General features: G+C 31.9%; 2 protein-coding genes across 4 annotated transcripts in view; one reads left to right on the top strand and one right to left on the bottom strand.

Moving 5' to 3' along the window:
- LOC130891848 (multiple epidermal growth factor-like domains protein 8) overlaps positions 1–16,332 on the bottom strand; it is a 35,235-nt gene extending 18,903 nt beyond the window's left edge. The window contains exons 1-11 of one of the 2 annotated variants that reach the window (XR_009058961.1): positions 14,403–16,327; positions 12,054–12,434; positions 10,760–11,010; positions 10,319–10,675; positions 7,118–7,496; positions 5,726–5,977; positions 4,671–4,860; positions 3,551–3,813; positions 2,814–3,130; positions 1,500–1,656; positions 734–998 (exon numbers count right to left, since the gene is read on the bottom strand). Coding sequence is in view for 1 of the 2 variants with exons in the window: in XM_057796882.1 (XP_057652865.1) it covers positions 734–998; positions 1,500–1,656; positions 2,814–3,130; positions 3,551–3,813; positions 4,671–4,860; positions 5,726–5,977; positions 7,118–7,496; positions 10,319–10,675; positions 10,760–11,010; positions 12,054–12,434; positions 14,403–16,185 (4,595 nt within the window). In the remaining variant the exon portion in view is untranslated. Of the gene's footprint in view, positions 1–733; positions 999–1,499; positions 1,657–2,813; positions 3,131–3,550; positions 3,814–4,670; positions 4,861–5,725; positions 5,978–7,117; positions 7,497–10,318; positions 10,676–10,759; positions 11,011–12,053; positions 12,435–14,402 lie in introns of both variants that reach the window. The other variant, XM_057796882.1, reaches the window with a different exon arrangement.
- Positions 16,333–17,057: 725 nt separating this feature from the next.
- LOC130891847 (probable serine/threonine-protein kinase ifkC) lies at positions 17,058–25,023 on the top strand. Of its 2 annotated transcripts, none has more exons than XM_057796881.1 (6): positions 17,058–17,791; positions 19,540–19,901; positions 21,314–21,582; positions 22,549–22,754; positions 24,480–24,800; positions 24,861–25,023. In XM_057796881.1, the coding sequence occupies exons 1-6, from the start codon at positions 17,297–17,299 to the stop codon at positions 24,885–24,887; spliced, it is 1,680 nt and encodes a 559-aa protein (XP_057652864.1). In that variant the 5' UTR covers positions 17,058–17,296; the 3' UTR covers positions 24,888–25,023. The 2 variants fall into 2 exon arrangements, with proteins under 2 accessions (XP_057652864.1, XP_057652863.1); XM_057796880.1 differs by having other exon boundaries at positions 17,064–17,791; positions 21,311–21,582.
- The last annotated feature ends 119 nt before the right edge of the window (positions 25,024–25,142 follow it).

The following is a 25,142-nucleotide window of genomic DNA, read 5'->3' as shown; positions in this document are numbered from 1 at the left end:
GATGGATAGGTCTGCAATGTTTAGTGCTAGCAAAAATCAATCTGCTTGCATGAACATAACCGTTACTGATAGTAGACTATTGCTGGGAGAAATATTCAATGGATGAATCAGTCTGCAAATCTCAGTGCCAGTTAAAATCAATCTACTTGCATGAACACAATCATTATTGATAATAGACTATTGCTGGGAGAAATCTCCATGGATGGATCGTTCTGCAATGCTTAGTATCACCTAAGTGTTCTTAGTTGCTTGATTACTTGTTGTTGATCTAAGTGTTCTTAGTTGCTTGATTACTTGTTATTGATGAGTGCGATAAGCTCGACGATTTTCTATCACCAACAGTTCAACAAGCTGCCTCTCTTCACTATTCTGTTTATAAAATAAGGTCATACTAATGCAATGCAATTTCTCGTTTTCTTCTTCTTCTTCTGTGGATTAATTGAGAATGTTACAAAGTCTGATTACAACAGATTCGATCTGCAAGTCTTAACACAAAGTTACCGTGAATCAATAATGGTATTTGAGCCTTTTTACAGTACTGAGCTAACATATATTCTAAAACTATCTGATGAATTTGTTAAGTTATCGACTATATTGCACTTTTGGATAAAAAAATTGAATAAAAATAGTAAAAATTTGAGCTTGATAAGTTTGTTACCAAACCTTAATTTTAATTACACTTTCAAATGCCACGTGAAAAATATATTTTCAAAAAGGTCCTAAAATGACGTACCTTACATCACAGGAAGAACCGGTCCACCCATCATTACATAGACATCTTCCATATGATTTATCACAAGTTCCTTGTCCTTTATCTTGATTACAATTATCCAAGCAAATACGCTCTTCACAATTGAATCCAACTAATCCATCTTGACATACGCACTGGTCGTTTTTACATTCCCTAGGTGGTCGACAATTATCACAACTAATTACTTTATAAAATGCACTGAAGCCTTCTCCAGGTTGTCCTTGTTTGTAGTGAACAGTGAGTTGTCCTAAAAGTTTAAAAATATAATCAATTTTTTTTCAAATTTATTACGAACTATCCGCAACAACTTAACGAACATAATACCAACATGTTCAACTGTCATAGGGTCGTATCAGTTTGATACATCAATTGTATGCATTAGATTTAAATGTAATATAATTCCAACACTATTTCAAGATTTAATTTTTGGAACCGTTGGTGATATTCATATTGAACACACTCTTTACTGCTATTACAGCACCAGTACTGACAATTACACTGTCTAACGAGCATTTCGTTTTTTCGGTTTTACTTCCAGTCTCTGAAGACGATAACTTGGTTATCGAAACGTGCGTCAGACAGCGTAATTGTGAGTGTTAGGTTAGGTTAGGTGTGTACAGTATGAATATAACAATGGTTCCAGAAATTCCAAGTTAATATTCTAATTTGCTGAAAATACCACAGCCATGAAAAAGGGCAGTTCTTTTTTGGAGATCAATTGACAGGAAATTAAATTTTCCTTACTCACCCGTTCTGGATTCTACTGTAGCTAATGGTAAAGCTTCTTCTGTACAAAAAACGGCAGATAATGGACTCTGATTACCCATATCGACAAGTTCTGGAAGACCATCAAAAACGTAAACAGCATTTTCACCACACGATATGTTCAATTGGGATGAATTGATCTAAAACATATAATTTGCATTGTGTCAAAAATTTACATTTCTTATAGTCCAGGCTACCAAATTAGGGGTGAAAACTACCCCTTATTAGAAAAAATAAATAAAATTACAAATATAAGCATTTAATGAGTAGAAAAATGCTTTTAAGGTTTGAATAAAAATTGTTCAATGCTTTGATATAGTATTTATAATTTTTCAACTCTACTTGATGTATTTAATCCCTTATAAAGCACCCCCGATTAATATAAAATTGAAAAAATATTATTTATTTACTTTTTGGTAACTTACTTATATTAATTTGACTATTTTTGTTTGTATTGAGCTCAAATATTGTGTATCCCAAATGTTCAACCATTATAAATCCCTTATTACGAAAAATATTAAAAAAAATACTTGTAGACATATTTATTCTTTTTAATGATTTATTTATTTTAAATAGACATATTTTCATCTGTTTTGATTTGTTTTATCTGTTTATCTAAGAACATTTTTTGCTCAAAATTTGGCCCTCTACCAATTTCCGTGGTTATTTTCAACATAAAATTTTCACTCCTAGTTGGGGTGGTACTCACCCCTAGGGCAAAATCACGCATCGGCATAGGGTAGATTTTGCTTTATGAAGTATTCTCTACATGCTGTCAAAATTTCATTAAAATCTATGCAGGTTCATGGAAATCGGAGGTAAAAACCTTGGTGGACTGGACTATTAGTTTAATTCGGACAAGGTCAGGCAAAAATTAGTTCATGATATAATTGGATTGCAAATGGCTTTTCTAAGTTTAATTTAGCTAAATGTTGGATTTTGTAAGTTTAATCTGATTTTGTTTTTGTTGGGATATAATCCAACATCTCAAATAATTATTTTTTGTACAAAAACGAAAAGTTTGTGAATGTAGGATCTCATTTTAAGCGAAATTAATGTTTTTGAACTTGTGTTAGAAAATTATTTTAAAATACCTTATAACTTTTTCTGTCAATTTTTTTAACGTCTAAAATTGAAAATAGCTTCTATAATATAAATTGATGTAACAAATTAAAATGTTTTTGTTATCTTATTAATGCAGATATCAAAATAATAACACCTTAGATTTAAAGGCTTTTGTCATTAAAAAAAATTATTTTCAACTAAACTTTGTTTTATTTGAAAAACCAGAACTTACTTGAAGTTGGATAATTGGCGAGCCATACTTCACATCTGGTTTAATTATCCATAAGCATTCTCTTGTTGGAGTACCATACCATGGTTTAGTACGACCTTGTCTAGAGCTGATTCCTTGACCGTGAGAATCCCTGAGGAATCCTCGGTCACATTGATAATAGCATTGATTTCCATTTTTCGGATCTCCAAAATACTTCGATTTACATTGTTCACAATGATCTCCTACCGTATTGTCCTCACAGAAACATATTCCGGTTTCCATGTTGCATTCACCCAAAGCTTTGTTCCCATGTCCATTACAGTCGCATTTTCGACAACCTTCAAATCACAGACACCATTTTAATCATTTCAAAACTACAATATCCACTAAAATAAATGGTTCCAGAGATAGTTGAAAAGTGTTATTGCATGATAAATATATGACGGGGTTTAATTCACAATCAGTTTCCAGAACAATAGATTTTTAGATCACCAGATTAAACAATAGTAATTTTTTTTTCTATGGAGTATGTGAAAAATGAAATATTAGCCTTCATAAGAAACTTTTAGAAAATTTGTAGCTAACAGACATGCCATAAAGTCAATTTTATCTTTAAATATCGAAATAATTGACCACAATATCAATAGAGAGATATTTTTCAAGTTTATGGTAAAAAAATAAAGAATAATTGCGGAAAATATGAAAAATAATTATTATACCTAAACTTTTTTCAAAGTTTTCTATAAAACTTAAATTACCTAGTTCATTTGTGGCATTTCCATAGCTGCCAGGTTTACACAGTTCACAATATTCACCCATGGTATTGTCGATACATTCTTCACAGATGCCCTCTCCTTTTGGACAAGCCGAATGATTGTTACACCCACAATTTTTAGAACAGTCATCTCCGTACCATCCTATGTCACATTTACACGAATAGTCAGGTTCACCTTGACATACTCCGTGAACGCAAACATTGAAGCACGTTCTATGACAATTTTTTCTACCATCTCCAATATATCTGCAATAAGATATTGGAAATAATTATAGCGGCTTCTTTACACAGGGTGACACAATTAAAATATAATTACTTTAATGAAAAAATAGTCAATTAGATTTGGTCTTTAGCAAAATATATATATTTAGGTCCTTAGACTCATTTCTCTCCACTTCTTGTTTTTCTCTCCAGCTCTGGATGTTTTTCTCTCTAAGGTCTTCCACTATTTCCCTCCACCGTCTATCTTTGTCCATTGTAACCTTCTTGTTTTTATAAACGATATTGATAACTCTATCGGCTTTCCACCAAAAATTCTTCTTAGTATTTTTCACAGAAGTATATCAGGGTGGGTCTTAAAATTGTCTTATATATTCGAACTTTCGTAGATCTGGATATCTCTTTCGATTTTAATATTCTTGTAAGGCTGCCTACACAGCTATTACTTTTGGCAATTAATAGTTCGATTTCCTTTTCTTCTTGGCATTTATTATCTAGTAGTACACCCAAATATATGAAATTTTCAACTTCCTCGAATTCTATTAACGTCCCACCATGTTTATGTACTTTGAAATTGTTTTTTGACTTGCTCCACATTTATTATTTATTTCCATAAACTTTGTTCAGTCATTATTGAAATGTAAGCCTACCTCTTCTGTTGCTGTTATTAGTTGTTTTGTGGTTTCTTCGAGCTTTCTTCTGTTATTTGCTATCAATGTCACATCATCAGCATAAACTAAGCATTAAAGACCTAACCTAACCTAACCAAACCAAAAACTTTTCTTTTTAAAGTCGTCAACCAATCCAGAAACTGTGGTTTGTATGATTAACGTACTATGACGTAAGTACATAATGATATCAAACATTTCAAATGTTGTACATACCCTTTACGACAATGGCAGCTAAAGGATCCATCAGTATTTGTACAAATAGCTTGTTCGTGACAGTCGTGTAATCCTAATCCACATTCATCAACATCCGGACACTGAGCATATGCCCATTTAGCTTCTGGGGCATTGAGAGTTATAGAGCAATTGATATGGGGATTGTTGAAGTCTCCCTGAACACACGTACCTAAAATTAGAATAAATGTAACCATTACATCTGAATTAATAATCAATTATTTCGAGTTCCAACCATATTTGATTAAACTTATACATATTATTCTTTACTCATCACTTAAGGAAAAGTATCATTTTGTTTAAATTGCATTGTTGGTTGGGAGCAATTTGTCTTAGCATATTCACGTGGCCGAATTAGCTAAGACAGCTTCACAAAAACTTGGAGCTCTCTATAAGACCAAAAAGCTATATATCTCGCAACAGCTTCTAATCCTCTACAAGACCAGATTCATCCATCTCTGAAATATTGCTTGCACATTTGGAGCTCGGCTCCCAAGCATACCCTGAAGATGCTCGACTCAATACAGAAGGGAGCACTTCGATTAATAGACGATCCAGAGAGATAACCAGAAACTTAGACAGCTTAAAGCATAGAAGAAAGTCTCTGATTTTACTCTGTTGTATCGATACTACCACGGTAAATACTGTTCCGAGCTGTCTAACATAATCCCACTTAGAGAAGTACTTGCAAAACCTACTCGACAAGCAGATGTCCCGAACGTCAATTTATCGGGACTCCTTTCTTTGGAGTTACTCAGTAGTGCAAGCCTGTGGAATCAGCTACCAAGGCACGTCTTTCCCAAACAGTACAACCTACAGAAGTTTAGATTCAGTCATAACCACACCACAGGCACTACTCGAACTACTCAACTGTAATTAGGTTTACCCTCTTGAGCTTGCTTTTTACATGAAAAAAAAATTAAAATATGGGGCTTTTCAGCACAACTTTTTGTCACATTCAGTGTCTAGTGATAATGAAAAAACTAAAGGACATTTTGGTAAATACTTTGATATTCTTTGTCATAAAATTAAATCACCTGTCATGGGATTTGTGCTATTGTAACACCAACCGCAACTTAGAGAGCTCAAACAAGTGGAGCAGTTAGTATGCATCGAACACGTTTTACATTGTTCTTGAGTTTTTGGTACTGGTAGTATTCCATTTTCTTGTCTAGCAACTAACGGAAATGCTTGATCCATCCATTCACGACATAATCCAAATTGATATTCACTAGTATACACAGAAAAACTGAAACACTGTTGAGTGGCTTGGCACCAAACACATCGACCTGCAAAAATTGCAATTATTAATGAATTGTTTAAAAGTTTCATTTTAAATAGTTATTTTCATTTATTCAGATAAGCAACATTAAAAAAAACTGAACTAAGTGAAAGTATTGGATTGGAAAGTAGGAAAATATAGAGCAAAACGTGAAAAATGTCATGACACCCACTGGCGACTATATAAATTAAAGAGCAATATGAGATCAGTTAAATAGGCAACATTAAAGACAAAGAAAATAAGAAACATATAGTAACAACTACTGAAATAAGAAAAAAATTTACGTTTAATAGTTTGACTGAAATAACAAGTAATGATTCAGAATAGGGGTCTCCAAACTTTGAAGCCTTCAGGTCAGAATAATTTTTTCAGTATATTCCAAGGGCCGAAACAATTTTAAATACATAAATTGAAAATGAAGAAGTAATCGCATTTGTGCCAAATGCTGTAGAAAATGATGGTCTTATATTGTATCCTTCATCAAAAGTGCATGTGCCAAAATTGTTTAGATTTGTCTGAAGTTCTAAAACCAGTCATATTAGTTATTAACTTCATCGGATTCATAGGCTAAATCGCCGACAAATGTTTTGCCATATCATACTGCCGTATGCTGGCTTGGTCGCAATTTCGTAGAAAATGTTTCACACATTTTAAAACATGTGAAACATTCAGTCACACTCATCAAAGTTTTAACTTGCAAGTAAATAAAACTGAGTAATTATCATTCTGTGTTTTCATTCTCTTGCATTCAACTTATCACAGAAATAGTGACAGCAGTAAAACACTGTATGGCGTGGGCGCTAGATGATTTACTAAAAACTAGAAAATAACTAGTTAGTACTAATAATCACACCACTATTCTCATCAATCTAGGGCATTAATTAGACTAAACAAACAAAATTTTTATCTATCTTTCATATGTACTTATCACTATTTGGATGTTAAGATTTGCAAAAAAATTGAAATAACTGAAAACTAGATCATTCAAATACAGTTATCTTAAATTAATTGAAGATATTTTTTAAATGGAAACTACCGTAAGCCAATTTTCTGGAAAATATGAACAGTAGATCGAGTATACATGTCAGTTTAATTCATTCACAATTTTACTAATTCTGTAATCCACATCATGGTTAAATTCAGTTACCTTTTTGATCCAGACAAGACCCACAATCTGTTCTTTTATGGCAAGGTACAGGGCACTGCTCTAAAGACAAAGCTGCGTCAACCCTCTGTCCGATTCTTTGACAACGGGCTTCTTCAATCCACCATTCACATAATCTAGAATTAATACAAGAATCGCATGATATGTAATTTGAACAATTTGAACAAGCGCTCGGTAGAAGAGTCAGGTATTGCCAATTACCATCTGCAGAACAACTAGTTTCTTCTTCAACTGAACGCATCTGACAGGAATTGGTTAATTCGCACCAACCGCACTGTGAATCCGTCAGACAGTGCAGACAGTTAGAGTATTGTTCGCAGGTACCGTTTGCGTACGGTTCTAAATATTCGAATGTAAACACCTAAAAATAGAAACAAAGATATATGAATAGGTTATCACGATAATATAAAATTTCTTTGCATCTGAAGTGTAATTCAAAATTTATTTGTCTACCTTATGATCAGATCCACTATTGGTCCCAATATTAGGATCACAAACTATGCGCAGCTTAATGAAATCTCAGTTAATTTTTCCTAAACAGAACTAAAAATTGGGATGATGAAGAGCAATTCTCAATCAACCCAGGTAAAACAACAGTAGTTCTATTTACAAGAAAAAGAAAGACAACTATTCACGCACCTACCCTTGATGGAACTTAATCTATACTTTCCAATGAAGTAAAGTATCTAGAAATTATCCTGGATAAAACACTTATTTGAAACAATTATCTAGACAAGGTGATTTCCAAAGCCACTGCGGCTATATGGGCTTGTCGGAAGCTTGTATGTATTATGGATTTTAGGGTATCGTATACACTGCGACCCAAAGGATCTATTGTGTCCCCCTTTCTTGCCGTGACTCTAGAGAACCCAGTGTTTACAGCTGATCCGTTAATCTCACTCCTTTTAAACGGGATGGCTGTAATCTTGGTCTTCTATTTCAAGCGCTCCCAGGTGTAGTGCTCTGAAGTTCCTTAGTGTTTCACACTTCGAGGGAATGATCGCAAGCTTGTAGAAAAGACATAGGGACTTACGTCCCAGTATACTATACTGGGTAACCAAACCAAACCCATGATCACATATACATCAATTATTTGGTGGTCAAAACTCAACAAAATCTAAGGGTTGATCTATTGGGATATCACAGGAGCCATGTCTCCCCTTCACCTTATAAGGAATAAAGGAGGCATTTACTGGCACCCACAAGCTAATCCAGACACAAAGTCAAATAATCCTATGGGATTCTAGAATTGATAAAGTTAGAAAGCACTGACAAAAAACCAATGGACCAAATGCACAGAATGATTGACATAGACATCCAATTAGAAATGATAATCAATTACTGCCAATCATGGGTCAATAAAGATCTTCCACAAGCTTGAAATGCATCTTTTAGGTAAACAGATAGTTGGAAGCTAGCGCTAAGAGCTCGATTTGGCATGTTTGAACCAAAATACAAGTACTACAAAAGGATTTACTATTTTTCAGGCAGAGTTCTAGCAATAAACATATGTGCTATGTTTTCATTACCTAGTATTTCATCGATTTCTCTACTATTTCGAATTATCCACTCTGCTTCGTTCTAATTTCTCCATATAATCTTTCTCTCAAATATAGTCTTTCTCAGCCTCTTTGTGCCATGACCCAACATTCACTGCTATAAGTTACGATTGGTCTTATTACATTCGTACAAATTTTTAACTTTTAACTTTTAATTTTTCTTGTTATTAGTTTGTTTTTCAGAACATTCATATTCTCAATTAAAAAATGAGCATGTTCTATCTTCATTTTACTTTCTTAGGTATTAGATGAGAGCTCTTGTACCTATTACTTCCACTGTCTTTTGTCATATTCCTTAATTCCTCTAAAGTTTGTTCTCCTTTTGTACTCATTGCCTTCATTTGGTCTATTTATTTTTTTTTGGTTCTCCTTTTCTTATTTTATCGATATTTTCAGCCAACACTATTTTTCTTATTGTCTATCTGTCTCCATTTTAACGATATACACATAACAACACAGATGTTTATTGTTTATTTTTTTCTATTGTAATCTTTTTAAATTTCTTTTCAATTAAATTTTCTTTCTTCTAACATTCCAATAGTTGGTACTTCTTTTGTGTTACTTATTTAGAATGAATCAAATTATATAATGTACAGAAAATTAATATAATAACAAAAATATAGAGGGGAAATAAAAGAAATTTGAAAAAATGGAAAATCCACTAGAGAAAAATTAAGGAAAAGAAACCTGAAAAACAAATATGTTGTTGATTGAAATACTACTGTTAGTGGGAAAGCAAAAAATCTGACCAAAGCTATACTGTGGCGTGGTAAAGGACTCTAGTGCAGATTCTGAGAGCAAGCTATTCTTCAATAACCAGGCAGCCTTGAGGGCCATGAAAGCTTTTGATTGGACGTCCAAGCTAGAGCTCAGAACTGTAAAAATATTCTAAAAGCACTAGCCAATGAGAAAGCAGACACTCTTGACAAAATGGGGGCAAAAAATCTGACCACAGCTCTACTGTAGCATGGTAAAAGAGTATAGTGTAGATTCTGAGAGCAATATAGGTACTGTATGGGTAAACTATGATTGATTAGAAAACTCAAATACTTCAGTGGACTGTATCACTTATTTTTTAATATAAAATATGAGTCTCTGGCACAACATCCTACTTCACTGATCATTTATGGTAAATTGAATTCAGATAGACCCGTCCCGCCCCACTTGACGTTACCAGAGGCCGATGTCACTTGAGAAGCCAATCAAGCGCTTTGGCTTGAACCCTTTGATACCAACAGATACAGCATAGCATCTACTCTGTGAATGTCTTTCACATTTTAATAAAAGACGTGGAAGAAGTGGAAAAAAAACCAGAAAACTAGCCATCGTTTGCGAAGATTTTATGAATTTTGGAGGTAGAACAATGAAGTGTAGAGACATGCATGGAAAATCTTTTTGAATATAGGTGTAAAGTAGCTGGAAACCCATATCGACTCTACAAACAATCTAATCTAATATAATGTTCCACACTGGATTTGACTTAGAAGCATATCTTTTAAATATTAAGTTATCAAGAAAGAGGATATATAAATGAATCTAAATATATGACAACATATGACAACCAGATGGATGAGTGGAATAGCAAACAGTTTATTAAAAAATATAGTTTTGTTTGTGAACCTACCTTTTGAGGATCGTCAAAATCTTTGTAATGTAGTAGTTCCATCTTACTCTGTTGCATATAAATTGAATAAGCAGCTTGAATATTCACTGTCTTCTTTGATTTAAAATCTACAGATATTCTATCAAGAGTTATATTATCAGGCCACCTAACAGCTTTGCATTCTGTTACTTCCGGTGTAATGTTTGCTACTAAATTATCTGAAACCGTCAAAGTAGCCGAACAAAAAGTAACGCAGACGTTCAGCATTTCTTGCCAAGAAGGCGGAAGTCTGAGAAATCCTAACAGTCTTGCGACCATTTCACCTCCACTGGAAAAATCACCTCGGGGTAATGAGCTTGTTGGACTAACAAAGTCAACCTTTAAAATATAAAAGATAAATTTGACATTGGAGAATTGATATATTTTGTTCTGATTATCTGTTACTTTTGAAATGTTGCTTACCGTTGTGGCATTAATAATTGCAACACTGTCGGGTTGAGAATAATTGACAGGATAATGATATTTGACAAACGTTAATCCTGGTCTTTTGTCTAGTTCTCTGCACTGCTCTGGCTTGACAACTTCTGTTCCTTTAGAGCCCCACCATCCTGGTATTTGACTAGGACTATCTTCTTGTAAACCACATACACCATAATTATCATCTTTATGATGACATCTTGCATTCTGTACACACCATGTGCATTCCTCCAAACCTAAAGACATAGATACAAAATTATTAATACATTTTTACCGTTATATTAATAAGTTCAACAAATGATTAGTTCTTTATATCTGAACTATATATGCTAAACAATTGAATCCATAGAACAACAGTAGTTGATAGAGTTAATACGTTGAAAAAGAATAATTGTTTAGGGGACAGTAAGAATAAAAATTAAATCAACAATAATTAAATAAAATTAAAAATTTATTTCAACCGAAGAGAGTAGAAAACTGGAAAAACTACAAAAATTAAAAAAGAATGTAGATATAGAGGTAAAAAGGAAAGTAGGGAATTTTTAATATCCCTTCTAAAAATGGAATAAAAAATCTGAATTCCTTTATTCGAATCTGAATATTCCAAAAACACAGAACAATTGATGCAAGCATGTCTACTTTGCTCACATTTACCCACTGTTTTCAATATCCCATCGATACTTCTCGAATTTAGGGGACAAACATAAAGGGCCCAGCCAAAAATAAAATCATCATACAGGACCTAGCACATTATGAGAATAATTTCAGGTGTCTAACACTGAAAAGAAAAAAAAATATTATTTTATCCATAATTGTGGAAGTGTTTACAGAGGGAAAATTTTTGGGAAATAGATTAGAAAGCCTCCAATATGATAAAAACAGAATTTTTAGAAATGTTTCCTATATATTTGCAAAAATCAAAAAAAGAACATTGTTTTTACCATAATTGTGGAAGTGTTTACAGAGAGAAAATATTTGAGAAATAAGTTAGAAAGTCTCCAATATGATAAAGAAAAGATTTTTAGGAATGTTTCCTATGTATCTTCAGAAAAAAAAGTATTTTGGGTTTATGAAAAATAATTTTAAAAAATATAAACTTGACACGATTCCTGACATCAAAGGAGATTGCCTCAAATTTTATCTTTTCCCCTTGTTTTTAATTAAATAATTCACGGTATTACAAAAAAAGTTAAATGTTTAATAACAAAACTGCACATATCTTGCGTTTTAAATTGAGCTATTAGTCAATGACCGACTGTAAAATAACTAATTTACCTACCTAATTTGTGAGCAGCTGACATCATTGGCATATTCTGAGGTAACGGATGTCCATGTATGAGACAAGAATGGCAATCACCAAGCGCTGGACATATTCCAGGGCACTTTGTAGTTTGTAGGTTCGTAGTACAATTGGCACCTATAGTTCTACCATAACATTGCTCGTCTGCGGAGCACCACCCGCATTCTGGATCTGCAGAACATTCTCCATAATTTTTGTGGCGAGTACAAGCAGCTTCTGGATAATAAATAGCATCTTTACGTGCTGCTACCATTGGAGGAAATGTATATGCTAAAAGATCACCATTTACGTTACCATGATAACCGCCGACTAAAAGTAGAGTATTTTCATTACGGACGGCTGATGCATGGGCGAATACACCTGGAAAATATTAAAACGAAATTTTAATCGATGTTGATAGAAAAAAAAATTATAAAAGAATTTAGGAAAAAGTATATTTAACAAAAATAATAGAAATAATCAACTGTATAAACATTGGAATCTTAATTATTTAAAATAATTGAAATATACAGGGGACTTCATCTTGAATGCAATATCAGTGACATTATGCAGTTGTAAAGCTTAAAAGATACAAATTCTGAAATGAAAAAAATATTATTTTAAATTTTATTATTCAGAACTTATTACTTGTTGTGTTTTGGATGCATAAAATTTTATAATTTTAAGGTTAAATTTGTATTTTGTTATATATTTCTCAATTATATATTATTTAAAAGGGGTTTATTGATGTTAAGAGATGTTAAATGTTTTATACTAGTCAAACATTATTTTTGCGACTATATTTTAGTAAAATTGTGGTTAAAAAAATACATTTTCAATTGACTTTATTATTCAAAAAAATTAGTTGAATTAAAATATTAAAAAGACATTATATAATAACTAGTTTTGCTTGAATACATGAGCATATATTATATCAATTAGCATGAATATAATTCAAACCAGTATTTATTTATAGTTTATGTATTTGTTTAACAAATTAACATCTCGGTAATTTTGTTTAAAGCACTTTTTCGAAATCTATCAAAGGATATAGTACGGTAGCTACAGTGTTTTCTTATATTTTTTGATCGACTTTTCGAAGGTGCCGAGCCCAAATGTGGTCTAGTAATTTGTTACAAAAAATTTGATTGTTTATAAAGCTATAATTTTTAAACAAAGACAGATATGAAAAAGTTTCTACAGAGTTATGTTAAAAAGCTATTTGAGTGCTACAGATTTAGCGGTAAATGATTCATTGTATGCACATGAAACGACTAATTATGTAGACAATGCAAAAACTGATTTATGGGGGAAGTTGTCATTAATAGAGACATCCATCGAATCATTAAGTCCTCCATCTAGATATTTAAAAATTGCAACTCGGTTTCTTTATTTTCATATAAATATTTTTTTCGTTAATATGGAAGCAAATTGAATCTAAGTTGCTTTTATAATACTAATATTTATAACATTTTGAAATAAATTGAACAATATGAAGAGTTAGATGAATAGTCTCTATTTTTAATTCTGAAGTATTTATAACTTATTAATGTTTGAGAGCTATAAGATTCAAATTCAAGTTTATCCTGGAGCACTAATCTTCACACAGCTTCTGAAAAATACCAGAAGGTACCTGCCATTCACAGAACAACGGATCCTATGGTGGTTACAGCTTTTATTGAGATTCTCACATTAACTGCAGCAATAAATTATAACCATTTTTTAACATCAAAGGAGATATTTGATACTACTTTGAACTGGCTTTCGCCAATCTATTACACAAATTTTGTTTTACACTCGAGACTAAAGAAAGAGAGGTTGCAGATTGTTCTATAGCAAAGAAAAAAAATTGGTGCCATATACCCTCCGGCAAACCGCAGAGATGAAATGTAGTTGCTACAAATGCAATAAACCATTATGTAGGAACACTTGTACCAATCTATTACCCTGCTTATGTAATAAATATATGATTGAATTAAATAAGAATGTTTTGTTGATAAGTAATTGTAATAAGAAATAATGTACAAAAAATGACTATTTTATTCAATAAAACCACTTTTTGATAGCATAGTGAAGTTGAAAAAATGTTCTAAGGTTAAGATAATAATTTCCTGACTCAAAAGAAGTAGATACTTAGCTAAATTATTGGGGAAAAAGACAGCGACGTAAGCACGTAAATAATGCCTTTTGACAAAAATAAAAAATCTTTATTATAAATTGTATGCGTGTATTTGAATAGTAAATTTATTTAGGTATTTATGCTTCATGTTCATAGATTTCTTTGTAATAAAACTAATTTATATGCTCGTATATATGTCAATATAGTAGAATACAAAAACATGTTCTTACCTTGTTGTTTTGGATACCTGGAATCATTGGACTTTCCCAATATGTCAGGATTTACCCAGGTGTGGCATCCTAAATGGTACAGGTACATCTGATTGTCATAGCAGATTTCTTCCTTATTATGTCTGTGAGAATAACCTCCAAAAACAACTAAATAATTACCAAATATATTAGCTGTATGAAACGCTCTCTCCCTAGGAACAAATTTTTCTCGTAAATGTTCCCTTGTATAATGAATTTCAGTCCAATGTAAATTATCTAATTGAAAAACGAACACTCTATCTGATAATTTGGAAAATCTCGCAACACCCGGCACGATCCCTCCATAAACAATCAGAGAATTTGTATGTGGGTGATATGTAGTAGTATGAGCTACAACTCTTACATCCAGCTGCTTCCCACCTCTGGGTTTTATTTCTTGCCAATCCTCATCCAAATCTGGGGACAACTCTATTTTATACAATGAAGAGGAAAATTCTCCATTTTCCGTACTTCCGCCAAATAAATATATTACATCACCAATGCAATTTAAAGTGTGCCTTGTTAAGTGCGGAGGCGTTAAACTTGATAATCTTGCTCTTAATTGCCACAATCTTGTCTGAACATTATAATACCACAAATCATTAGATAAGCTGCCATTATGTAATTTTCCTCCAAAAAGAACAAATCCTTTAGTAACAGCACAAGCGGAATGACCATATCTAGGAGCTGGTTTATGTTCTTCTGGAACTCTGGAATGCCTTTGCCTCCTTCTGATATGTGTGGTGTTTTCAGTTCCAGCATACAATAGATTTCTTAAAAATGAAGTTTTAATATTAAGTCCCCATTTTTGTTCCCAATCAGGACCAGCATGTTCTATTAATTTAGCTATTGAGCCAGGTTCTATGGAACTAATTAATCCTGAATCTGGAATTACTGCACCATGTTCATCTCTCCAATTACTTGATTGGAAATTATAGATTTCTAAATTACCTAGGACACTATTTAGATTATACCCTCCAAAAACATACAAAGCATCAGTCATTTCTATGTACACAGCTGAATGTGCAGCACGAGGTTGCAAACCTCCTTCAGAATGTGACAGCCAATGCCATTTGTTTCCAATAGAATCAAATTCATATAATGTACAAGATTCTCCTGAATATCCAGACCTACATACACACTGCCCTTGGTCACAATGTCCGTGACTGAGGTTTCTGCCGCAATTGTCAGGGCAAAGTTTTCTTGAACAGTCATAACCCCCCCAATCAGTCTCACAAGCACAACTATGATCATAACAAACACCATGGCTGGAACAGTTGTTAGGACAATCAGTTATCGAGAACTCTGCTTTAAATCCTTCTAGCACATAGTTAGTATCACTATATAATAAAATCAACATGTACCCTGAAGTTGCTATTACTTCCTGTGGTTCAGTCTTTCCACTAAAGCTGCCCAAGAGGGGGGAATTGAAAGAATCACCATCGTAAACAAACACATAATCATAAGAGCATTCGGTACCCATACTTTGAAACTTTAATGTAATGAATTTGTCACTGTCGTTGGCCTTGATCAACCATTCACAATGACTGTCCTGGGTGTAATTTGAGCCTGCCGGACCATCACTTATTATTCCCCAAGAACTTTGAAATATCCTTCGAGTTTTATCACAAGGAACCAAATCCACAGCCGCATATCCCACAACAATAAAACATATCACGATTTCCGTCAGCGAGTAATTGATTATTTGAGGACGCATATTGTCGAACTGAGCAATTATTTTACAAGAATATGAAGTCACATTCATCCATTATTACTGGTGTGCCACTACACATCCACAAGGTTCTTGTTCTTTAATGGTAATAATATCAGCACAAATTAGTAACAAAAACATTTTTAAGTATTATGACTGTTTTTCATGGTGATTGTTTTGACGTTTTAATGACAATGACACATGGACTGTTTTAGTCTTCTACCCGGAGCTTCGGGTAGGAAACTCTTATAAACTCTTTCTCATTTTCAAACAATGAAATAAAAAGAGAAGCGAAATAATTTATGATAAAATAACATATTTACAATTACAATTACAAATTAACAGTACAAGATCCCATAATATCTGATACATAAAAATTTGAGTTACAGTTTCAAATCTTTTAATACAGAATCAAAATCAAGTTATACTTATATTCATATTTATTTACATTTAATATTATGTCACTTTCCATGTTAAACCCATGTGATCATTTCAGAGATATAATTAAAGATGGCACTGTTTTCAGAACAATCTAGAATATTTTTGTTATGGCCTTCATTTATTTGATTAAAGTTATAGAAACTGGCTAATTTTACTAGGCTCGTGAAATTAAAAACTAGTTATTATTGAAATAGAAGAAATAAATTCTCAAATTTGTGGCAGTAAAACAGTAAATAGCTCAAAGCTGGTTTTTAACAAGAATAAATTTTACTGTTTTTCAATTGCAGAGTGATGAACATTAATAATAAGTTTTTTCCACCGCTATTATCAATAGGAAAAATATCGAGAATTAAAAAAATTGCGTAAGACCGGGATTTTCAACCTGAAATTTGCAATTTTTCTATTCTGGTTAAATTGATAATAGATAAATATTGATCATTTGTAAGCTTAGACATTTATTTTATTGCGCGCGTGTTCGGAATATTATTAACTCCAGCTAAGATTACATATTCCAGTTTGTTGAAAATTTTGAGAAGTGCGAGTTACATGTTGTCATTGCAAGAGGTTATGTTTAAATCTTACGAAATAATTCTGTATTTCATACATAATATTTAAATGTATTCACGTATTTACAATTCTAGTTTAGTAAGAAGCAAGAGTCAACGTATTTTATAGCTGTTAATTAATTTATGAATATTTTGCAATACGCCAATCAAGTCTTGACATGTCCAATACGACCAACTCTAATGGAATCTCAATTGAATTTAATAACGACATTGATGACGAAGATGACAATGTGGGAAATACTCCAGATGTACCTATGAACAGTAAAATCCTTGTATCAAATGAGACAAAACCTCAATCAGTTTGCATTGTCTCAAAACCTAGCATTTCTACTCCAGTTAGTATACTAATAGAGTCATTAATTAAAAAAATTTGTATGATATATGAGACTGATAATCAACAGGCTGAGATTATGTACAAAGTTATTTGTGATAAATTGTATGATATGAATCTTATTGGAGAGAGCTACACAATGAACGAATTCGAAAGCATCCGAAGTCAGTATCAAAGAGCTTTATTACATCTTTTGGCTTCAGTTAAAAATGGTGACAAAAACTTGCCAATTAGTCCTATTTGGCCAAAGTCAGATTTTAATTCTCATTATCATAGAGAATTTGAGGAAGTAGAGTTTATCGCAGGTGGTGGGTTTGGACAGGTAAATAAAAATGTTTCTTGATAATTATCAACTAACTTACAACAAATATTTTTCTAATGAGTAGTAGTAGTCCAATAATTTATCTATATTCAATAATTTAATTCAACTTGACTAGAAGGTGCTTTTATTATTTTTGAACATCTAGTTAAATTTATTACTTGAGACCTAATGACTATTGTATTTATTATGAATTTTAAGTTTTTTTTGGCATCCCTTTGCTTTTTAATAACATATTTAACATTTATGTGTATTTATTTATATTTCTAATACTTTTTAAATATTATTTGTATTTGTTTAAAACTTTTTATTCCTTCAAATTTATTTTGCTTCCTTCATCTATTTTCCAAAGTTTTCTTTCTTTTCATATTTGCATTAATCTCTAGTCAATTTCGTTTTTGACTAGCCATTCTGGGTGCTAAGCACTTATCATGTACTTAAAATATGTGACTATTGAAGAACTAGTTTGCCATTGTATACTATATCTAATTTTTGCTAGACAAACCCACTGCTCAGTTTGTCTCTAACTTTTGATTGATGCTTCAGAAGAATGCTATGTCGTCAGAAAAAGCATGGATTGACTTCTTAAATTTCTTGGTTAACTGTGGAAAATTGCAACAGATTGATATATAATGTTGTGAGAAGTATAGGAAATAAATCTTTATTTCATACACTAATTTCTGACTGATGAATTTGTCAACATTATTAGTGTCATAAAAGGATGGAAATATTATCTAATTATTTGCAATCAGAGCTACAAGGCAATTTGTGGGTGAACAAACTTTTACCAACATAATGCATTAGTCATTTCCGAAGTACTCATCACAAAAGTGCTACTATGATAACTCTAAATGATCTGCTTGCAAAGTTGGATTGGCAGATGGAGGCACCTCGCATGTGACAGGCAAAGACACACATAGATGTACCTTCTGCCTATCTTAACAAAAAATTGCTCCAATTAAATAGGCCTGAAATTCGAGTAGTGACTGGACTTTTAACCAGACAGTCATCTAAGATGCCATGTCAACACCATAAGTGACAATCCACTACTAGTGCATGAAGGAGGATGAAACTGCAGCTCAAGCCAAAGAGCCTGATCGGCTTCTCAAAGGACATCAATCTTTGGTAATATTAAGTGGGGCACGACGGGCGCATCAAAAGGCATTGGCCCTATGAACTTTGGAGGTGTCATCAAATTGGATTGTCCACTGTACTGACCTGACTATGCACTCTGTGTTTTTTTTATTTTTTAAAGGTCAGGATGCTCTGATCATTTGCAAATATGAAAGTGGTTGGAGCAAAATCAACAAATGTTCTCAACTGGAAACAATAAAATTTTTGCTGTAATTAAAAAAGTAAAGTGTTATTACTTCATTCCAGTTATTTACTAATCATATTTGGTATGCTATATATTATGTTGTTTGAGTTGTCTTATTACATCTTAGAAAAATGGGTCATAAAAGATCTACTTGACCTAAGCCTTTTCAGGTTAAAAAATTTTGACAGATTCCTTTTGTTTAGTACTGTTAGAAGTTAATTTCAATCTAATATGCTTAAAATGTATAAACTAGGCATAGGTTTTCTTCTTATGATCAATAAATTTACTATTTTCTTTATTTTTCTTTGAATAAACTGATATTCTATTCATATTCTTCTATAATTTTTGTTTTTGTTTTATTTCCACTGAAAATATACTTTCTAATGAATGATTAAATATACTTTTTACCAAAAATTATACATTGATCTTTCAGGTATATAAAGTGAAACATAAATTGGATGGTACGGAATATGCAGTTAAGAAAATTCCAATTTTATCTGAAGGCATTCAGTCTGTTAGGAACTACCTTTCTGAAGTAAAAACATTTGCTAGTATGAATCATTCCAATATTGTTCAGTACAAAGGAGCTTGGTTGGAAATTGGGCCACCTAAAAGTAAAGCTATTGTTCATAAAGACACAGAATCATTTACATCAGCTTCACATCAAACTGGATATATATACCATAAAGACACCTCGCAATCTTTTACTAAGAATGATGAAGATAGTACCGATTTTCAAATTGATTTTGAGCATAGTGTCAGTGGAGCTAGTTCTGTGAAGTCGAAGGCATCAAGGTAAGATTTTGAAGGTAATTTATTATTAATTGGGGAAGTTCAAAGATTCATATGAAATATGTTATTAGTAACACATATATAGTTGATTCAAAAAGTTTTCAATGCATAAATAAGGTTGCAAATATTGGTTTTATTAATTTATTTAACAATAGCTTTATAAATATATTAATATTTGCATATATGTAAATATATTATTTGTATGATCTTTAAATAATCTAATCTTTATTTTTATCAAAATGCACTGAAATAATTTGATTATATCTTATTGTTTCAAAACATGGATAAACATTTATGAATCATACTGTTTCTGATTTATATTTAATTTGAACAAATTACAATAATTTGCAGATTCTCAAATTTTCTGACGATGCACATTAATGTAAATTTTCAAATAAAATGTCATAGGAAAACTTGGGTTTTCAAAAGAAATTTCTATTAATATAACAGTTTCTATTTCAATGTTTCAATGGCGACAGGGCTGCTCTTACTTAGGTTGATACATTCAGCTGATCTTCACTGGTAATAGTTTCCCAGGAGTGTTTTTGTCTGTCTCAACTCCTGTAGTTTGTTCCAGTAACTGGTTTTTTCCTACATACCTTCTTATCCAATGCTTTCTCTATTGTTTTGTAGCTAATACCACAAAAGGTTCAGGTCCTATGAAGGGTTTGTCTACCCCCTACTTTAGCGAGTCTGTCAGCTATTTTATTTTCCTCCACTACAGTGGTTCCCGGAACCCATTGCAGGGTAACTTCATCCTAGTTCGTTTAGTTGGTCCAGCCATTTCTAAACTAGTTTGGATTTTATGACATTCGAGCTTAGAGCTCTAATGGCTGCTTAGCTATCAGACAGGATTATGATCTCCTGTTTGCGATAATTTGTTTCTAGATTGGATTGGACATATTTTTTAATAGTATATATTTCTGCTTGACAAATGTTTGAATTGTTGCTCAGGCTTTCAGAGTGTTTAATTCTGGGCCCGTACGCACCTATTCCAGTTCTGTCTGCTGATTTAGAACGATCCGTGTACTGTTTAATAACATTTAAACATTTGAGTTCCTTGAGATAGTGGGCACAGCCCCTCAAGTCAATATCTTAGATCCACAAAGCACAAATGTTTGAAAAATTCAGATAATTTCACTTGTACAATAATTTGCACCAAGAAAATGCATCTAAATTTACCATATATTCATAAATTGGGTTGGATACAAACCTTTCATTCTAATTTTGCTGTTTGGTGTCAAAATATTAGCAAGGATAAGTGTACTTCTTGAAAGATAAGAAAATTTTAATTTGTGGGCTCAACTAGTTAAATTTATAGATACTCTGAGGAAGATGTCAATTTTATATAAGTGATGCATTTATTTTATCATCATTCCTAATGATGTCGAATTAAATTAAATTTCAATTAGTAGGAAAAAACGGAAGAGTCTTTCAGAAGGAGAAGAAGAAATGGCGGTGTGTAAACTAGATTTAAAGGAAATAGAAAGGATCAAAGCTATAAACAAGACAAAAGTAAAATGGGCTACACTTTATATACAGATGGCACTGTGCCAAAGTACATTAAAACAGTGGCTGGAAAAAAGAAATTGCGTTACTGATCCTAATAAGGCTGTAGTCCCTAAAAACGAACAAATAATTAGGAACAACAGTATTAACCAGATTCTGATTCAGTTATTGAATGGTAAATATAATTATAATGCTTTTTAGATATTTTCAAAGTTGTAATAATTCTAAAAAATTTAGAATTTCACTTCCTCTTTATAAATTTAATTCAATTGAATTAGGTTCAATTGATGTCATACTTTTGTGACGATCAAAGATGTAGAGATATAAATAAGACTGTGCGGAATTGAAGAAGTGTATACCTAGAGCAAAGAAAAGTAACAAAAACACTGTTGCACTAAAAGAGGAAATGAGGAAAAAATTAATGAAGTATGACCTCATGCACCCTATTCGTCAGATTTCGCCCCCTCCGATTATTTTCTGTTCCCACACTTGAAAAAATGGTTCAGTGGCCAAAGAAAGGGTATCTAACTTATTGAACATCGCTGAGAAAAGTGTATGGAGCTAAAACGAGATTACGTTGAAAAATAAATATATTTTTTGATAAAAAAAAATTTTTGTAGCTGTTTTTAAACTAAATAAAAATCAGTAATCAGAAAAATAGTAGGATCAAACAAAAAACGGAAAAGATTGTAGGGAAAATGATTAAAATAATAAAAACCACAAAGAATTTCAATAAAAAAACTAATATAGAATTTATTAATGTATTGTATAGGTTACTCAATAAGGGGCTATTTTTCAGTGCCTTGTAACTTGGCCTTTATTTGTTTTGTTATTGAAATGAGGCTACCATAAATTTAGTATTTGCAGACAAACCCAATGAAGATGAGGTCGGAAAAGTTGCAAATCAGACATCTGCAAAGGTCCTCTTTGGTAGTGATATGAAGCTCCAATGAACTTGGTGTTTGTCTGCAAGATATGGCTATGAATATTGGTCAGATTGGCTTACCATTTCAACAAGTCCCATAAAGATGTAGCTAGGTCATTACTACTCAATCCCGTTGTCTTAATTTGTTACTATTTTGAATATTTTAATTTCAGCAGTATATAAAAAGATTCGGTGACTCAAGTTTTTTAATTTTAGGATTAGAGTACATTCACTCGAAAGGTATTGTTCATCATGATATTAAACCGAGTAATATCTTCATCCAAGTAGACAATGGTAAAATTTTAATTCAGTTGGGAGATTTTGGATTGGCTTGTCCTTTACAAAGTGTGCGACATAGTCTAGCTTTCGGAACCAAACTCTATGCTGCTCCTGAACAGTTAGCAGGAAAATGTAATAAGAAGGTAAGTTGAATTTTTTTTCTCTGTATAAAAACAAAATAACTGATTGCTTCTTAGAATATTATTTGAATGATAACATATACTCGATTATTTTATTAATATACAATGTGTTTCATTTAAAAAAAAGCAAGAAATGTAGGAAATGTACCCTTAACTATATAAATCTGAAAAACTTTCGACCAAAGATTAATTTTAGGTTTTATTAAAATTTTTTGATTGAAAGTGACGATGCTCCTTCTTTGTACTCTTTTCAGAGGTTTTTCGGATGTCTAAAATCAATTTGTAATAAAAATTTTTTGGTTCTAACGAGTTTTTAAACATTTAACTATAAATATTATAAGACAATGAAAACTAAATATTGATGAGTCACAAATAAATAGGAAATGTTTCAAAAATCTCCCGTTTTCTTTTTTTTTGTCTCAGATTATCCATTTTACTTTTCTTAACTTCAGATATCAATCTCCTCCCAATTGTGTCCAGCTATTTCAGCACCTATGCTTCTTTGCCACATGCATTACCTCCAGGAATCCTTCTTTAGTTTTTACTTTTGTTACAAAAGTGATCTCTTTGAAAAGAATACTATTTCTCATTATATAAAGAAATAAACAATTTTAAATTTTATTATATATTATGAAGGTCTCACATGCAGAGCTGCCATACAAGCCATAACAGGCGAAAGGGGTTGCTCTAGGCTAGTGCTGGAGTGCAAGAAAGTTCAACAGAAACTGGTGAGTGATGGCTGCAAGATCCAGTTCGTTTGGGTGCAACAAAGGCAAGGACGAAACAGACTCATTCGCCACCCTGGAATTGGCAATATCACCAAAGGGACTAAAACCCATACTTGGTGTAGGCAAAAGTGCTGATATCGTTATTAAATATTATTTTAGATTGAACATTAACTGCAAATAACTTTTAACTGAGTTGACTTGGCAAAAAATTACTTCAGACTTTTTTTGTAGACCTTTCAATTTTCTACAAAAATCTCTATTTCTTTTCACTACACAATAATTCCTTGAAATACATAAAAATTACCATTTCCATTTCCATATTTCAATATCCTATGTATAATTTTTCCACCTTTTCTGAAGATTACAATCTTTTATTATTTCGTCTATGGATATTATAAATAAGGGAGAACTTGAAACTTGACATGATCCTCCTTTTTTATGGAATATTACTATTTTTATTAATTACATAGTTTTTCTTTCTGAAACTTTCTCCCTTGCTGTTGTATTCTTTTTATTAATCAATAATTTTATATATACACTAATTCTTTCAATCTTTTTTGTAATGGGTATTTGTGATCCCAAGTGCTTCTTTCTTTTCCGAAATCTTACTATGCTTCTGTTAATACATTTTTCACTTGTCGTTTTACTCCTATTTTCAATTTTTACCGATTTTATTATCAACAAGCAATTTAATAATTATTAGATATGTTGTTCTTTTGTCAGAATTTTTTTTATAGTTGTAACTGCACTTTTCATTTTAGCTTATATGTTTGATCATCTCTGTTGTTATCCTGTCATGTCCAGGTATTTTTTAATTTTTCGATCTTCTTCTAATTATTGTTATTATTCAAATTCTGTTAAAATATCATCTATATTCTCTTCAGAAATGTGTTCATTAGGCCTCTAATAAAATATTGTTTATAAATACTCATTGTAGTGTACACCTACCCACTTTTACTTGTTTACAAAACATTTTGATTAATTATATTTCTCATTTCAGAGTGATATGTATTCTTTGGGGATTGTCATCTTTGAATTGGTAGAAAATTTCAATACAGACATGGAACGTGTTCGATACATCACTGATCTCCGTAAAGGACACATTCCATCTAACGTATTGGTCACATATCCTCATATGTCGGAAATTATACAAAAACTGATGAACAAAAACCCTGATCTTCGACCTGATACTACTACTTTATTGGAAACATTAAAATGTAACGAAAATGAACAAATAGGACAACTGAAGATGCAGCTCGCAGAAAAGGATGAAGAGATACTACACTTGAAGGAATTGCTCAAAATGCACGGGATTAAAAGCGTATGAATTTAAAAAAATGTGATAAAATAGCGGCGATTATGTCAATTTATTTTATTTCAGTTGGTTGGTCACAGTACTATTTTTTAAAATTGAGTGTTTTAAGGATTATAACTATTGAAACAGTTACAATCAACAAAGGCTTTTATAATATTTATCAGAAGAAACATTTATCCATCTGAATAAATATTCCAAATAAATGTCAAATTGTGAAATATGTATATAATAGTATGTGTATATACTGTTCTGAAAGTACATTTTTTGTTTTTATGGAGTACTTATTGATATGTGTTAATCATGATTTAGGCTTTTATAATATTTATCAGAAGAAACATTTATCCATCT

The sequence above is a fragment of the Diorhabda carinulata genome, chromosome 3 (genome assembly GCF_026250575.1).
Source record: "Diorhabda carinulata isolate Delta chromosome 3, icDioCari1.1, whole genome shotgun sequence".
Classification (NCBI taxonomy): Eukaryota; Metazoa; Arthropoda; class Insecta; order Coleoptera; family Chrysomelidae; genus Diorhabda; species Diorhabda carinulata.
This window is presented reverse-complemented; position numbering and strand designations above follow the sequence as displayed.

What these genes read in the sequence shown, in the direction of transcription:
- LOC130891847 (XM_057796880.1), top strand. Translation starts at nt 17,297, where the DNA reads ATGTCCAATACGACCAACTCTAATGGAATCTCAATTGAATTTAATAAC. An exon ending in GTGAAGTCGAAGGCATCAAG is followed by an intron (nt 19,902 to 21,310) that starts GTAAGATTTTGA and finishes AATTTCAATTAG; the next exon opens with TAGGAAAAAACGGAAGAGTC. An exon ending in AAATGCACGGGATTAAAAGC is followed by an intron (nt 24,801 to 24,860) that starts GTATGAATTTAA and finishes ATTTTATTTCAG; the next exon opens with TTGGTTGGTCACAGTACTAT.